The sequence below is a fragment of the Akebia trifoliata genome, chromosome 5 (assembly GCF_017979445.1).
Source record: "Akebia trifoliata isolate Shusen 1 chromosome 5, ASM1797944v1, whole genome shotgun sequence".
In the NCBI taxonomy this organism is placed as follows: Eukaryota; Viridiplantae; Streptophyta; class Magnoliopsida; order Ranunculales; family Lardizabalaceae; genus Akebia; species Akebia trifoliata.
In genome coordinates, this window is record NC_141379.1 from 35,852,079 (window position 1) to 35,868,981 (window position 16,903).

Below are 16,903 nucleotides of genomic sequence, written 5' to 3' on the forward strand. Positions count from 1 at the left end.
CATTTGAGATCATAGGCGTTTCCATTAGGCCAATAATTAGATTTTATGTATTATTTAGTTTTATGTTTAGGAGGGTCCATTTTAGTAATTAGGATAAGTATTTAGGCTTATTTTTGTGTTTTGTAAGTCCATGGTCATATCATAGATGTTTTGGGGAAATTTAGTAACTGTATCGTGTCTTTTTAGTGAGTTTTCATAAGCCGAAAATTCAAAGGAGATAAAGTTGCTAGATTAGGACATAGATGGTATTTTTAATTTTATTATATTTAAGTTTTATTCACAGCCATTAGATCTTGTTATATTAATTGCATGGCTAAAATTAGATTAGGGTTTTGAATCTTATAAATAGTTGCAAATATATTATTTCAGATTTTAATAATTACGAATGTTTAGAATAAAAGTTATAGCTTTCCCCAAGAGAACTCTCCATGGTGTGAATCTATTGTCTCTTTGGTGTGATTCCAAGGTATAGGTTGCTTGTCTTGGTGTGATTCCAGGTAATGGGCTTATCTATAACTCTCCTATCTCTTCTTCTTTATCTACTTTTTTGTTTCTTCTACTTCACTTATTTGTCTGTTTATTAACAAAATAACTGCTAGAACCTTTGACTAAATCTATCCTAAACCTCCATAGAGCCTGCTGAAACTTTTCAAAACATTAGCCCCATCTCACACCTTGTTGCCCCTTGCCCCCATGAAGCCCAACCCAACCAATCTAAGTTTGAACCCTAAAACCCATCCCTACACAAAACCTGCTGTAAATACTATTACAACAACTTTTTTTTTAAAGCAAACATTTTATTAATGAAATCTTGTTCAGTTGAGGTGACCATACAAGTGCAAAACAGATACATTAGCTCAGTTGTTTAAAATGCAGTACACACCCTCCCATCTAAACACAATATCCTCAAACCTTAACCCTCTAAACTCATCATACAATTTCGACCACAAAAACCACAGCCCTAAAATGGAAAGCACAAGAGACCAAAAATCTAATATTCTATCCTCGAATATGTGCCTATTACACTCCAACCAAACGCCCCTGCAAATTGCAATGAGTAAGACTCCTAAGTATCCTTTTGGGGCCAGAGAAGGAACTCCCCACGTTCAACCATGATTCAAACCCCATCTTAATTGACCTTGGTGTTCATCCGGACATACCAAACAGATTGAAGAAATATTCCACACCTCGGTTGCGACTTGACAATGCAAAAGCAAGTGATCCGTTGATCCCGCATCCCAAAGGGACATAGGACAGCAAAAACAAATATTCCATCCACTCAAGAAATTAGGGCTGGCAATGGATCAGTTTTTACCCCTTATCTGATCCAATCCGAAAAAATAGGATTCGGATATAAAATTTGGATTTTCGAATTGATTTTTACAGATCCGATAAAATTTTGGATCAGTTTCAAATGTAACTCAATCCAATCCGGCAAAAAAAAAAAAAACGATCTGATTTCTCACACTCATGTTTATAAAATTTAAGTAACACATCGTATCCCATTGATCCAACGGTTCAAGATATAAAGAAAAAATGATTTTTCTACTAACCCTTCTCGTCTCTCTCTTTCATTAAAACAAAAACAAAACAAACAAAAAACCTTGGTTTTCTCTCCAAAACCACCAAAAAAAAATTCTTTCAAACCCTAGTTATGTTGCTCTCTCTCTGAAGAAGAAGAAAAAATCTAGCAACAACCGATCAATAACCACCAAAATCCTGATCAAAGATGGTCCTGAAGAATCTCGTCCACAATTTCCAGAATCAGGTGATGAAGAAAACCTTTATTTACTGGGGGGAAACGTGAGATCGTCGAAAGAGAAATCGAATTCATTATCAAACCCAAGTTCCGCCGTTAAACCTTCAGGTAAGATGATATCGTTGTATAAGAAATCCATAGCATGAGGAGAGCAATGCAGGGAGTCGAAATCAATGGATTTAGGGTCTGATAGATTGATTTCACAGATGAAATTATACGGTATTGTTGGGTTCACTGTTGTTAGGGTTTGTTTGTTTTTTTGTAACCAGAGAAGGTTATGAAGGGAAGAAGACTTGTTCTCTCTCTTTCTTTCTCCAAAACCTCTGCCAAGAAACCTTAGGCATGTTTATTCCCCAAAACTCATGGTATTCAATGTCCTCCATAGATGGGATCGGATCGGATCGGTTTTGGATTGAATAAAACATAATCAGATCGGATTTGATTCAATGATTCATTGATCTGGTTGGCTTTGGATCATAAGGCAAAAAATTCAGATCGGTAGTGGTTTGATATTGATCCGATACCAAATCGATCCATTGCCAGTCCTACAAAAAATGGCTAGATCTGTGTATTTGCAAGTCAGTTATAAAGTGCTTCCCACATGTTTCTCCTTTCATTTCCCTTCCATTTTCACCCAACATTTTCCCCTCCATTTTCACCTAATGTTTCCTATTGTCTGCATCAAATACAATTTTAAGGATCATTTCCCGTACTTGTTTCTTGAATCATTTCCCTCACCCATTTCCTTCTCCAGAAACTATGCTTTAAATACACTTATTACTAGTGACATATGATGCAAACAGAAAAGAAAGTATAAGATAATAAATTTGCACATGTTAGAGAATACATCAAAGAGCAACAAAATTACCAGATGCCCCAATTCGGTTAAGGTAAACTAAAGTAGCAATGACCATCCCAGTTGTAGTTCGTCCACGCCCCATTTGACAATTAAAAACTATCTCAGTATTTATATCTGCTCGTGAAATTCTATGGACCTGAAAGATGGAACAAAGAAAATGTATCATTACATGCAGATGTTTAGATCAGTTTAAGGAACACCACCAATGCTCTTATATTCAATGGCTTGCCAAGTACATAAGTACATGACTAAAATCAAGGTCTTCCATATCGTGTAAAATATACAATTTATGTAATTTAATATCCTCTTATCCATCTCGAAGTTTCTGATTTTTAATATGCAGGTAGTTTAGACATCAAAAACAAGGGCATCCATCTTGAATATGTTCACATATGTGTTGGTATCAGAGTAGATATCATGTGCCATACATCTCAAATCATAGCCGAATCAACCCATCTAGATCTGGCATAGTGGACTCAGCTTGACCGAGTCAACTCAATTTAACCAACCCATTCAGCTTGACCAGGTTGGGTCCATACTCAACCCAATTTTGATTTTAGTCTTATGTGTTTAGTTTATTTCAATTTTAAGTAATTTAGAAGTTGTTTAGTTACTTTCCATTTCAACTTTAGAAAGTTTCTAATTGGTTTTGCAAATTTCTGTTGTCTAAATTTGTTTTATTGTTTAGGTTATAATTAGAAGTGTTTACAAGTGTCCAAATTGAGCTATGATTGGTTTAGGAAGTTATTATTATGTTATAGATAGATTAGGAAACTTGATTTCTAGTATTTTAGAAGGTTTCAAAGCCATATCGAACTATCTTTTTACTAGGACATAGGTTTTGGAACTGACCAACTTCCCTACTCGACTATTGCCTTTAATTGTTGTTATGATGGAGTAATCTATATAAGGAGCTTCAAAATGAATTTTAACAACAATTCAATTCAATTCTCTTTTGCAATTTTTATATTCTCACTTAATTACTTAATTTCTAGTTCTTTGCTTTATTTTCTTCAGGGCTATTGCTTGTTTAGCAAGTGAATCTATTGATTGGCATGCTTCCGCTGCATCAGTTTACGACTGACTCTGCTGTCTCTCAATTGGCATTGGTACCCAAAACAACAAGATCTCTTCCGTCGATGGTATAAAAAGAATTAGATAGGCAATTGGGGTTGTCCAATGCATTAGAACAACAGCAAAAGGTTACACTGTTCCAAAATATTTATCAACTATATAAAGAACACAACAATCCAGCAATAAAATCAAATGACTTACCAGAATGTCAAAATCCTGCTCCTTTGGAGATTTCTCATCTGTTATAGGAACACGTTCATAGTCAACGAAGTACCCTTCTACTTGAAGTTCTTCATAGACCTAGCCAGAAGATTAATAAGAAAAATGCGGAAACATACAAGCGGAACACCTCATCACACCTACAAACAAGGAACATCAAGTATACCTCCAGAGGCGTCTTCACAGAATCATGTGTCACTGGTTCCCATTGGTCAACCATCTGACCATCTGGCAGTTCATCAGTTACAAGGATCTTATTTCCATATCTGCATAGTCAAATATGCAAAGAAAATACGATATCATACAGAGCAAGACAATCAATAGCGTAACTAGGCCGCAAATAATAGTTAAAGACAATCACTAAAGATAAAAGTAAAATTAAACCCTATGTAGTACCGTGCAGCTTCCTGCAGGATATCTTCCTTCAAGCGAGCTTCCATTTGTTCAACCCTATCCCTGTTTATTCCCTATTTAACATGGAAAGTCGTTTTCAAATTTAAGAGAATCAAGACAGAAAGTCAATTCATACAGGGAATCAAACTAAAGGGGCATAAAAATTTAAGCAAGGGATGAGATTAAATCGCATAAAAACTAAAGCAAGGGGAAGAGATTCATTTACAAGAATCTAACTTCATATAGCTATGGCCTAGCTCTCTTTAGGTAATACATGGAAGAAAGAATCTTCTTAAAGGACTTTTATCAAAGTAGTTTTGAAGATTATTCTTCACAAGTCATCAGATGCTTTTACACATATATCCTTCAACTCAACTAGAAAGCAATTTTTATCAGTCTTTAGATGAAATACCCAACATATACGCATTTCCTGTTTTTCCTACCAGTATCAATCAAGAAAAAAAATAATGTGCCTATACTCAAGGAAGAATCACATGCATGTATACGCATTTATAATAAAATTTCATGAAATGAAATTAACCACAAAAACGATACAGAAAACATGTAACTATGCAGTATATGACATGAGAAACACAGAAATTCCAATAGAAACTAGATGTTACTGGATGAAAGCTAACACCAAGTCTAAATGCCTAGGCAAACTTCATTGGCAATAACAAAATGTAAGCCACGGGAGGGAGAGGGGAGATCCTCCTGAAATCTGCCTTATCAACATACAGTATACTCAAGATTGGAGAAGGGCCTTTCCACATCACGCAAAACGAAGGGGCGACCATTAATGTACACAACCTGTTCAAGGATGAAAAAGAAACAGTTAATTTGAATTCAGGACTCTCTAGTAAAAGATCAGAAATGACACAGAAAAGAATGTTCATGGTATGTCTAGAGCATAGCAAGGGTACCACATTCATCCAAGAACATCATCATCATCAAGCTCATTCTAAAATTCAGTTGCGGCTAAATGAATCATGTTCCATTCAATTATGTCTAAATTCATGTTCAATTACTTGAAAATACTCAATGGCGTCTGACTGACTCCTCATGACTAGTCCTTTTCTTCATCTATTTTTTCTTTGTTTGATTGTTTCTTGTAGTATAATTAATGGGAATGCTTTTTCTTCATGCAAACTTGTTTCTATCCAATAAAATCTCAGTTACTGATCAACCAGAAAAATTTTAAGCAAGTGAACACACTAACCGGTTCTTCTCGAAGGTTCTGCCAAAGCACCTGTGTCTGCTTCCCATTCTTTTGCGCTCCAATATGGTCGAGTACATTTCGGATACCATCCGTAGTTGGTATTGCAACACCATGAACATGTAATGAGTTTGCCTATTAACAGTCATGGGAAAAGAGAAGGAAACTAAATAATGGAACATGAGATGTCAAGCACTTGAAAATTTTGGAACGTTGAGTAAGAAAAAGAAGCTTGCTGACCACATCCACACCATATGTAGTCAAAGATATACTGCCTAACATATAAATAATTTTTTTTTGATAGGTACCTAACATACAAATAAAAATAAAATAAAATAAAAAAGTACAGGACCCTACTACACAAAAATATGATCAAATACATGGTTCAAGTTTCATGCCATTTAGAAGTGTTTCAGAGGAGCATTCCAGTTTCAGCCAAAACCAGAACGAAACATTGAATAATTTGGATGAAATGTCTCGCAATGTTTCAGTTGAGACCATTTCTGTTTTTGTCTCTACTGAAACATTGCATCAAAATGAGATTTTAAACCCTGAGTGTATGTACATAATTTAAATTTTCATCTAGTGAAATACTATCTTTACCTGTAAGAAATGGTCTATATTTTAAATATATAACTATAAAAATATGTTTATAGTTATAGTATCAAATATAGGACATGATGGTAGGTAGGGATTACCTGTACAATAATTTCTTATTTCATTTTTTAACTTGTTTAATAAGGCATGCTTTTTTAATTAACATTTAGAGAAATGAATTAATATTGAGTACCCTCTCTATGCAAATCATGTGATTAGGCCCCAAACAACATGTCCAATAATGAGGAAAGTTTTCCGCATAAGCTGGTTACATGTTTCAATATAATTCTCCACAACCACTTGCCAAATAGAACTGTGATCTTAATCAAATGTTTTGAATCCCAAAGCCACCACCTTTCGTAGAAAAGAGAATGGTTTCTAGTGGATAAGATGCATCTTATGGGAGCCATCTCTATCGTCATGGAGGAAATTATGGATCAATTTGCTTTTTAATGCTCCTAGGGAGGCGGATAGATATAGGAAATACATTGGAATACTTGAGAGAGTGCTTTTAGTCAAAACTGATTTTCCACCTTTTGAAAGGTATTTGGTCTCCAAAAAGCCAAAGCACAAGTGAACTTTTCAACAATCGGCTCCCAAATAGTCTTATCCACGTACTAGAATCCAAGTAGTTACTGCAAGTTTTTTGTAGTAAATTAAGGTACCTGAAGAATTTAAAAAAAAAAAATCATGGGAGATGTGACTTTTCGCCCTTATACTTCTCAAAGAAGATTTTTTTTTTCAAACGCACACCACTAACTTCCTCGGTTCCTCCAAACAAGAAGTCCTCACCTATCCAAAATCCTCAAAAAATATGACTCGAAATTAATTATGGAGTTTGAACAAATAGAAAATAAATGCTTTGACTTTGAGAATAATATCATGTACCCAGCTCGCCTTCCCTTCAAATATGCTTCTATTTCTTTCCTTCTACAATGGTATCAACTTCCACAGAATCCTTCCTCCATAACAAAAAATCACATCACACAAACTTCAAAAAAAGAAAGGAAAAAGTAAGGAAGAATCCAATAAATACAAAGAAGTTGAAAAATGATATCAAGCTACAAAGCTATCTCACAATGAATGAGTGATTAAGGTATTCACCGCAGTTTTGCGTAGGGAGCAAAATTCTAGTTTTTTGCTGACTCTTTTACTAATATCATTCAGTAATACTATGCACTTGTACATAACACGTGCCAAGGACTTGCGCTTGAATACAAGCAATTACTTCATCTATGACTAAAGCAACAAATACTAACTCAAAGCCAACCCTTGATGTAAACCAATTGCAATTGGAAACTTATTTGCCACCTCATTATTTGTTTTTACAGTAGTCACAATCCTCTTATGCATGTCCTTAATTATGTCGATGTACTCGCTCGGTACTCTCATTTTTTCCCATACCCACCAAATTAACATTTTTAGGTGCTTTGTAACATGTTTTTTCTAAGACCATAAATAATGTGGAAATTATAATTCTTTTCTCCAACTTCTCCATCATTTGTCTGAATAGAAATATTTTCATGATGTTTGATCACCCTGGCATAATACCAAATTAGTTCCTTGATATTAGTATTTTGTCTTAATCCTTGATCTCACTTTTTCTCATGGTTCCTCGATAGCTAGTACAGTTATGTATGTCTCACTTATTCTCATATAAAGGTATTACGATACTTTTTTTATAAATAAATAAAAAGGGTACCACGTTGACCAGCTGTCGAGAGGACCAGCTGAAATACAAGGTACAGCAACACAAGGAAAGCACACTTAAAAGACCTTACCTAGAGGATATACAACACACCCAATCCCATCTAACCAACACCATCATGAAAGAAACCCTCTAAACTCCTTAAAAATCTTACACCAAATAAATAAAAAACTTAAGATCAACTACAATATATCTGGTAACTACTCACCCATCTATTATAATGCTTTTTTCCATTCATATTCATCTTTTTAGGCTTCAAAATGTAGCGAACTTAATTAGAAAGGGTAAAAAAAGATGAATCAAATCCATTATTTCCCATACATTTTCGTACTATATCAAAATATCATCTGGCCCTAAATCCCTACACGTCCTTATCTTTGGTAGAGTTGTTTTCAATTTTGATACCGAAGATCTATCGAAGCATGTGTGCATATGATCCTTTCCGTGTATCTCCTTTATCAGTCAATAAAGCACCTCCAATCCATATCCTTAATATGATTAATTCTTTGAAGGTCGAATGGAGATGCATATTGCAACTTCCACTTGGATAATGTTGAAGAAGAAATTAAAGAAGCCAAATATTTTAAATCTCTCCAATTGGACAGGCACATTGTGGTGACAAATCCAAGGCCAGGTTTCTTTTCAACCAAGAGTATTCATGTAGAATCATAATACTACAATAAAATCAAATGAGTTATAGGAGATTAAATTAGAATTTATTTTCTTCTATTTTTGGATTGTAATCTCCTATAATGTATACAGCTCTAGATGTAGACCATCATCATCATTAAAACCTTATCCCAGAAATTTAGGATCTACTCCATTCAAACATGTCCAAAGCCAAGTCTTTTGTTCATTGAAGTGTGTTATATCCGCTCTCACTAACTCAATCCATGTCATTTTAGTCTCCCTCCCACTCTTTTAGAATCTCCAACTATCTTGTTCCTTCTAACTGAGACTGTTAGACTGTTACCGATCTTCGTCGCACCTAACCAAGCCATCTCCACCGACTTTCCCATGGTTTATCACCTATTATGACTACTATATTTTCATGGATGCACTCATTGCCAAATTTATCTTAGTTTTTCTTGAAGGATCATATTCATGCGAAAATATGACAAAGATTACATCAGCTTCCAACCTAATAGAACCCTCCTCTTTTTTATAGGCTTGCCAAACCTATTTTGGGATAAGATGTAGAACATGATGATGATGATCTATTTAACTATATATAAGGTTTGATTATTATCTTGATGAGTATAAGTTCAGATGTAGAATTGTGGTAGGACATTTTCTATGAGCTTGATTATAAATCTGGGTTAGAGAGTTCTACAAATGGAATTCCTTTATTCCGATATAGAGAAATGAATGAATACCAATTTAAGTGAGACTCCCTATTGTTAGCATTCTCAAGAAATTCAAAACAAATCTCCGTATAAGGGACCAATCAATTAAATTAACGAATTAATCGGTGATTCACCATTTAATCCCCACCCCAACCCAAAGATTCTATCTTCTTCAACCTTCAAATCCCAAGAACAAGATAGGTTTTTAGGGATATTGAAGTCGATGAATTTGGGGAAAGAATTAAAAAAAAAGTCTTTTATATGATACCCTGGACTTTTTTTCAAACTTTCTCGGATTTATCCTAATGAAACCGAACCGACCCACATCGAATAATTGCCAAATCCAAAATTGGTTATTGTGGTCGTGAGGAGAGATTCTTATCTTGAGCCATGGACTTCTCATACGACTCACAAATTGTTGGATTTTAGTTATGTTACTCTTCGTAGTTGTCTAATCTTCCTAGATATGCATGTACTGAGTTTGAGCATATTAGAGTGTAACGAGTTGTGTTCTTGTGAAACCCATAGGTCAATTCTATAGACAAGACCTAGGGAATAGGCCTATAAACATTCTTTGGATTATCACTAGGAATTCCAGAGTAGCAGGAGGATGCAAGTGAAGCACCCATCTTTGGAGTAGGGGTCAAGATCTATGCATAGAGATCAAGATAAGTTCAAGTTTTGTAGATAGGGGAGAAAATCTCAGGAATAGTCGATATCTCACCAAAATAAGAAAGAAATAGTGATTGAGTTCCATAAAGCAAATAGAAGATCATAAGAGAGTCCTAATGGAAAGGGGATAAAGGAGCATAAAGGAAAAAAAACGCCCAAATAAGGAGAGCCCACATGTATAAATATAAGGTAAATTTGTTTATTTGAGGGTAATTGATTATGGTATAATTAATTATTGTGAGATTGACTTTGGCATTGAAGTTTCTCTGGCAAATACCACACCGATGCTTAAACAAACACTCCTTGGTGGTTCGATCTGATGGTGCTGCAAATCTCAACTTGGAGGTCAAAATTCCCACCACAGTAGTATTGATTCAATCAAGGTCTTACGATATTGTAAAGTTAGCTAAGTCATTATGCCTCATTGTGTTTCACTCATACATCATTCAATACATCCAATTAAGACAACTGCATTCTCCAAAGAATCTAAGTTAATGATCCCATATTTTTGGTAAAAATCACAGTAAGCAACCTTCAAATGTTAAAAAAGAGTTTCTATTGCGACACCAACTCTTACTTAGAGCACCCCCAAAATGAGTGTTAATTCTTTGTGGGAGTAATATGAATTGGGGTGCTCCAAGTAAAAGTTGGTGTGGTAGTAGAAGCTCTCTAAAAATACCATTAAGAAGAACCTTCACAAAATAAGCAATGAATATGACAACTAACTCAATCTTGTCTTCTTTTATCGATCTTCAAGAATTTATGGACTATCTTGACAAAAGAAAATACAGTTAGCATTGAAATAACGAATGAGTTAAATACATTGTAAAGTTGAGACTACTAAACAGCTCAATCAAGCTCACTGGGATCCTTCTAAAAGCGACAGGCTGGAGTGGACTCGTAATAAAGGCAAAGGTTTTCCAGTCAAGTCCTTTGTTTCAGCTATGATCAACTCCTTGAGGCACTCAAACTCTTTCCCTTCCTCTTACATTTGGGGGTCAAAGGTTCTATCAAAAGTGTGTTTTTTCATCTGGTTAGCGTCCCTAGGTAAGCTTACTCACAATTGACCTTCTGATAAGAAAATGGTTCATACTACCAAACTTCTACTTTATTCTATTATATTGTCCCATTTCTTCATCTATTTTGGCACTATTTGACTTTAGTTGGAGCGGCCCATGGTTTTGTCTTGTCTCTTCTCCAGAGTTGAAATATTTTTTTGTTTTTTGGGAGGAGGAAAAACCTTTGGAGACTTCTTCCATTTGAAATGTGCGGGAGGATTTGGTTGGAAAGGAATAGCAGAGTCTTCCAAGGCTTGCAAGCGTTCATATAGGCATGGTTTAAAATATCGTATCCATTGAATGTTTTGATTGATGAAAATATTGATATAGTATTGGTCAATACATTCATGAAACATTCAATGTTTTGGCCTTTCAGGATCAATGTTTTGTATCAGTCTTGGCATATACCGATACATCCAATGTTTTAAACCGTGCACACAGTAGATTATTATGAAAATTCCCGAGTTCTTGTATTTTTGGGGGAAGCTCTTACAAGAGTTTAAAGGTGTATTCTTTGAAGAATTTGTTTTTAGATGAAAGTCTGTGTGCTCCAATTAGGATTCTCTTTTTTCTTAGTGGTCATTCATCTCGACGGCCTCTTGCTCTTTGTACTTTCTTCTTGCTTTTGAATAAATTTATACTCATAACAAAAGGGTATTATGTTAATTATGTCATGTAAGAAATGGGATTAGATGCCCCAGACCATATAATCAATTTTCCCACCATTTCCAATAGATCCTCAGTATATTGGAGCATCGATAATTGTCTCGATAGAATGAGAAGTTCGTAGATCACATGCAATATGATGGATGCATACTGATGCATGGTTTTAAATCTTGGTTTTGATCTCATCTCATTCACAAACAATACCAAGATGACTCAGATGATTTTGAAACCTTTTTTTTTAGATCTCTAGTCTAAACAAGATGTGTCTCGCTTTTGGCATTTTTTTTTTTTTATCGATAAAGATAATTTTATTAAAAAGCCAACGAGGGGGGTGTCGAGAGGACCAACCCAAAACAAGGAAAAGAAACAAAACAAAAGAGATACAATAGTCAATTGGAACCAACAAACTACTCTCGCGACAATAAACAAACCCTATCCCACCTCACAACAAAATCTTCAAAGAAAACCCTTTTAAACTCCTTATAAAGTTTACTCCAATAGAACATGAGCTCCAAAATAGAGAGAACTGATCCATCCAACGTAAGCTCCTTCCCCTCAAAAATACATCGATTGTGACCTTTCCAAATGCCCCAGCAAATTGCGAAAGGAGCCAAGAACCAAAGAGTCCGCTTTGAGGACATGAATGATCCTCCCCACGTCAGCCAAGAATCCAAAGCCGACTTGACTGATCTGGGGAAACAACCTACTAGCTCAAACAACGATAAGAAATGCAACCAAATGTAATAAGCCACCCAGCAGTGAATGAGAAGATGGTCCACCATTTCCGCCTGAGATTTACACATACAACACTAATTTGGTGCAATAAAACCTCTTTTAATTAGCTGGTCCACCGTTACGAGTCTCCCTGAGGTCGCCAACCAAAGAAAAGTCAAAATCTTTGGGGAAATCTTACCACCCCAAACAATAGTGTGAGGAAAAGACAACACAGAACTGGGCGCGATACTCTCATATAAAGATTTAACAGTAAACTTCCCATCTGTAGTACTTCCCCATACCCTTTAATCTTTCGAGAAGCTTTCCCAATTTCTACTCTCCACCAAAGAACATAACCTCCCTACATTATCCACCTCCCAATCATTAAACTTTCTTCTGAAACCAAAATCTCAGTTAATCACCCCATTAACACGAGTTTTGAAACAAGAAATAAACTGATTCTTTTTCAACGACAACGTAAAAAGATCCAAGAACTGATTCTTAAGAGGACCATTCCCACACCACCAATCCTCCCAAAATCTGACCTTACTCCCCCTCCTCACTTTACATTTCACTTTTTTCTTAAGAATCGGAAGTCTTTTGAGGATGCCTTTCCACAACCCACAATCCAGCGCCTCTCTAGCCAGACCACTCTCCCACCCATTCTCATTCACCCCATACTTATCTACAATTACCTTTCTCCAAAGACTTTCCCCCTCCTCTCCGAACCTCCGAGCCATTTCCCCAACAAGGCCGAATTCATGGAACCAAAACTACAAAAACCCAACCCCCCGTTCTTCTTAAGCAAGAATAACTTCCTCCAACTCACCCAGTGAAATTTTCTTACACCATCTTTACCATGCCATAAGAACTCCTAACAGATTTTAGCTAGTTGTACTTCCACACTCCTCGACAAGGAAACAACAAAAAAATGTAAATGGGGATACTTGTCAAGGCACTTTTAATGAAAGTAATCTTCCCACCTTTTGATAAGAGCTTACACTTCCAAGAACTAAGTCTCTTTCTCATCCTTTCAATGACCGGCTCCCAAATCTCCGTACTAGAATAACCCATACCCAAAGGAAGCCCCAAAAACATAGATGAAAGAACCCCCATCTGGAACCCTATCACAGTCGCTGCTACCTCCACCCCTTTCGCCTCTCCTACTGCAAACAGTTTGCTATTACAAAGATTAACCGGAATGCCCGAGATTGCCTCAAAACACCCTAACATACCACTTTAAAAACTCATTTGTCTCGATGAGTGATCCAAAAAAATTAAGGTATCATCCGCAAACTGGAGATGAGAAATCACGTGCCCTCCTACCTTAGTGGAAAACCCAGTAATCTCCCCCTCAACCGCCACCTTGGACATCATCCTACCCAAAGATTCCATAACTATCACAAACAAAAAGGGCGACAACGGGTCCCCTTGGCGAAGACCCCTAGAACTTCTAAAATAACCCATTGGGGATCCATTTACCATAATTGAAAATGTGGCAGTGGAAATACACTTCAAAACCCACCGAACCCACTTCTCACCAAACCCATTCTCCTCAACAAATATTTCACCAGATTCCAATTCACATGATCATAAGCTTTCTCCAGATCAACTTTGCAGACAAATCCCGGCACCTTGGCTTTTCTACACGAGTCAATACATTCATTTGCTATCAACACCCCATCCAGAATTTGTCTCCCTGCTACAAATGCTCCTTAAACCGGACCAATGATGTTACTTACCACTGTCTTAAGCCTAGAGGCCAAAACCTTCAAAATGATCTTATACACGGAGCTTACCAGACTAATGAGTCTAAGATCCATGATATCTTCCGTGCTAAACACTTTAGGGATCAGGGCAATGAAAGTACAATTAGAGCCCAAGTATAAAAATCCCTCCCTATAAAAGTCCTTTATGGTTGCCATCACATCATCTCTCACTATCCCCCAACAAGTTTTGAAAAAGTAAGGAGAAACCATTCAACCCCGGGGCCCTATCACTACCCAGACTACTAACCACTTCCCACACTTCATCTATATCAAACGGTCTTTCAAGCCACCTTTTCTGTTCCAGATAAATATTGTCAAACTATAGGGAATCTAAAGTCGGCCTGATCACATGCTCCTCCATGTATAGACTCTTATAAAACTACACCACCCCCTCACAAACCTCCTCCTCACCCACCTTCCACAAACCATTGACTTTGAGCTTCGAAATAAAATTTACCTGACTGTTAAAATTCGCAATACGGCGAAAATAAGAAGTGTTCTTATCCCCCTCCTTCAGCCAACGAACTCTCGACTTTTGTTTTCAACAGATTTCCTCCATTGACGCTAGCTTTTGAAACTCAACTTTAAGATTCACTCTACGGATCCCCTCTCCAGCACCCAAACACCCTCTCTCATCTTTTTCCTCTAACTTTTGTAACTCCAATAAGACAGCACTTCTCCTCACATTCACAGAACCAAACGTCTCCTTATGCCATATCTTCAACTTTTCTTTGATAGCCTTGAGTTTCAGTCTTAGAACTCTCCCTGGCCTGCCCTCAAACACTAGCTCACTTCACCAAGCTTGAATCAACTCCCCAAAGTCTTGGTGCTCTAACCACAAATTTTCAAATCTAAACGGCGTAGGGCGATTTCGCGGTTCACCCGCCACCAATGAAATGGGACTATGATCAGACACAGGATTTGGCCATTTCTCCTGGATCAATCTCCCAAAATGCTCTTCCCAATCCAACGAAACAAGAAAACGATCCAATCTTATAAGAATTGGATTCTCCTAATTATTAGATCACGTAAACCTTCTCCCACAAAGAGGAAGATCAATCAGCTCATTACAATCCACAAACTCCGAAAAACAACACATTTTTAGGGTAATTCTCGATCCTCCACTCTTTTCGAACAAGAACTGAATAACATTAAAGTCCCCCCCCCCCAACCCACGGTTTATCCCAACGACCTCTGATGTCGTCTAGCTCTTCCCAGAACTGCCTCCGTTCACTCTCTATTGTAGGGCCATACACCCCAGAAAAGACCAAGTAAAATCTTCTCCAATCATCCTACATAACATTGACATTAAAAAGGCCCCTATAAGGCAATCCTCCACCACCACCCTTTTTCTATTCCACATTAGGATGATATGACCCGATGCCCCCCAAGAAGGAAGCTCGCACCACCCCACGGAATGAATTCTCCAAATCTCCTTAATTACCCTTCAGTCTACCTTATTTAACTTGGATTCGTTCACAAATGATACCAAGTCATCACCTCAGTCCTTGTTCTTTTTCATATGAGGTTTGGGTCCATTTCTTATTACTTGGGGTTTTCCTTCTTCCCTCTTATATATAAACATGATGCAGTCTCACTGTGATCCAGTCAAGAGTCTTGAACTTGCATGTTTCACTCTGCAAATCCAAAAAAATTGACAAATTGACACCACATACTTTACAAGGCAAGACCTCAATATACAAATGGTAGAATAACTGCATTGGTACACTAAAGAGTAGTGCAGTAACGAACCCATAAATCCATTGTAAATTTCCTAAAATAGATCTAAGATTGGATCATCATCCAGAATTCACACTGTCCACAAGAAAATCTCATCGTGCGGAAAGCTCTGAAGTAGAATTAAATAAGATAATAGCATAATATACGAATTTGTCGGTAAAGTAGGAAGCATAGGTGGTGTGAAATCAGTTTGAGTACTAAAGATTTTAGATATTATTATGAATAGAAAAAGAAATGCACATTGTATTTTATACATTTATCAATCTTTCTAGAATTTAGAAAGAACCTGACGGTAATTGGGAGCACCATCGATTTGGGGAGTCAAGCGTTTGTTCTGACAGCCAGGGAAATGGTCGCTCTTGAGAATGGTTTTCTTTCCCAGCACAGATCCTCCCCTTTGCTTCATAACCTGCTCGGGCTCCTTGGGTATCGACATCACACGATTTCCACTGTATTACGGAAAGGTTTGGTTTGGTTGGAGAGAGAGAGAGACTAACTAAGGGATATTATGCATGTACCCTCTTGAGTCCTGACTCCCCTGAGGATGATGATACAATAAGAAGAAACAAGTGTTGGAATAAATCAGACGGATGCATTCCAACGGTCGCCACGGGGAGCAAAAGCAGAGCTCCTCACACCATCCCCAGATAATGACAACCTCTCACAGTACATAGATAGAGAGAGAGGGAGGAGAAGAGAAGGATTGGGCCTTTGATTTATGGATGGTGAGTATTGAATACACGGCAGCAGCACGCAGCCCTTTATTGCTGAGTTGGTTTTGGGGTTTTTTTTTCGTTGAAGAGGAGAACGTGGGAAGCGTGTCGGATTCAGATTATCTAACACATCGTTAATATTAGTAAAATGCACGTGAATTATTAAATAATAATAATAATAATAAATTTATTACTTTTGTTACTTAAATTGGGAACTATTTTTTTTACTTGTTTCTTTACAAAATCCAGTTCCATCTTCAAAAATTGACTTCTGAAAGGAGTAGAAGTCCAGAGCCTGAAAAGTCACATCTAACGAAAGTTTGTTTGTTACAGAAACACATAAGCCAAAATTGATGCTCATTTGATAGTTTTTCATTATTAGATTCTGATAAAATGATCA

At 36.7% G+C, this 16,903-nt stretch overlaps 1 protein-coding gene across 4 annotated transcripts in view; it reads right to left on the reverse strand.

Annotated features, from left to right (window-relative positions):
• LOC147402651 (metal ion-binding protein) overlaps positions 1–16,580 on the reverse strand; it is a 40,912-nt gene extending 24,332 nt beyond the window's left edge. For 2 of the 4 annotated variants that reach the window (XM_086444383.1, XM_086444382.1), the window contains exons 1-7: positions 16,077–16,579; positions 5,524–5,655; positions 5,043–5,114; positions 4,308–4,378; positions 4,078–4,177; positions 3,894–3,992; positions 2,628–2,754 (exon numbers count right to left, since the gene is read on the reverse strand). In XM_086444383.1, the coding sequence (XP_086300509.1) occupies positions 2,628–2,754; positions 3,894–3,992; positions 4,078–4,177; positions 4,308–4,378; positions 5,043–5,114; positions 5,524–5,655; positions 16,077–16,226 (751 nt within the window). In that variant the 5' untranslated portion in view covers positions 16,227–16,579. Of the gene's footprint in view, positions 1–2,627; positions 2,755–3,893; positions 3,993–4,077; positions 4,178–4,307; positions 4,379–5,042; positions 5,115–5,523; positions 5,656–16,076 lie in introns of all 4 variants that reach the window. The other 2 variants (XR_015178946.1, XM_086444381.1) reach the window with 2 other exon arrangements.
• Positions 16,581–16,903: the final 323 nt, after the last annotated feature.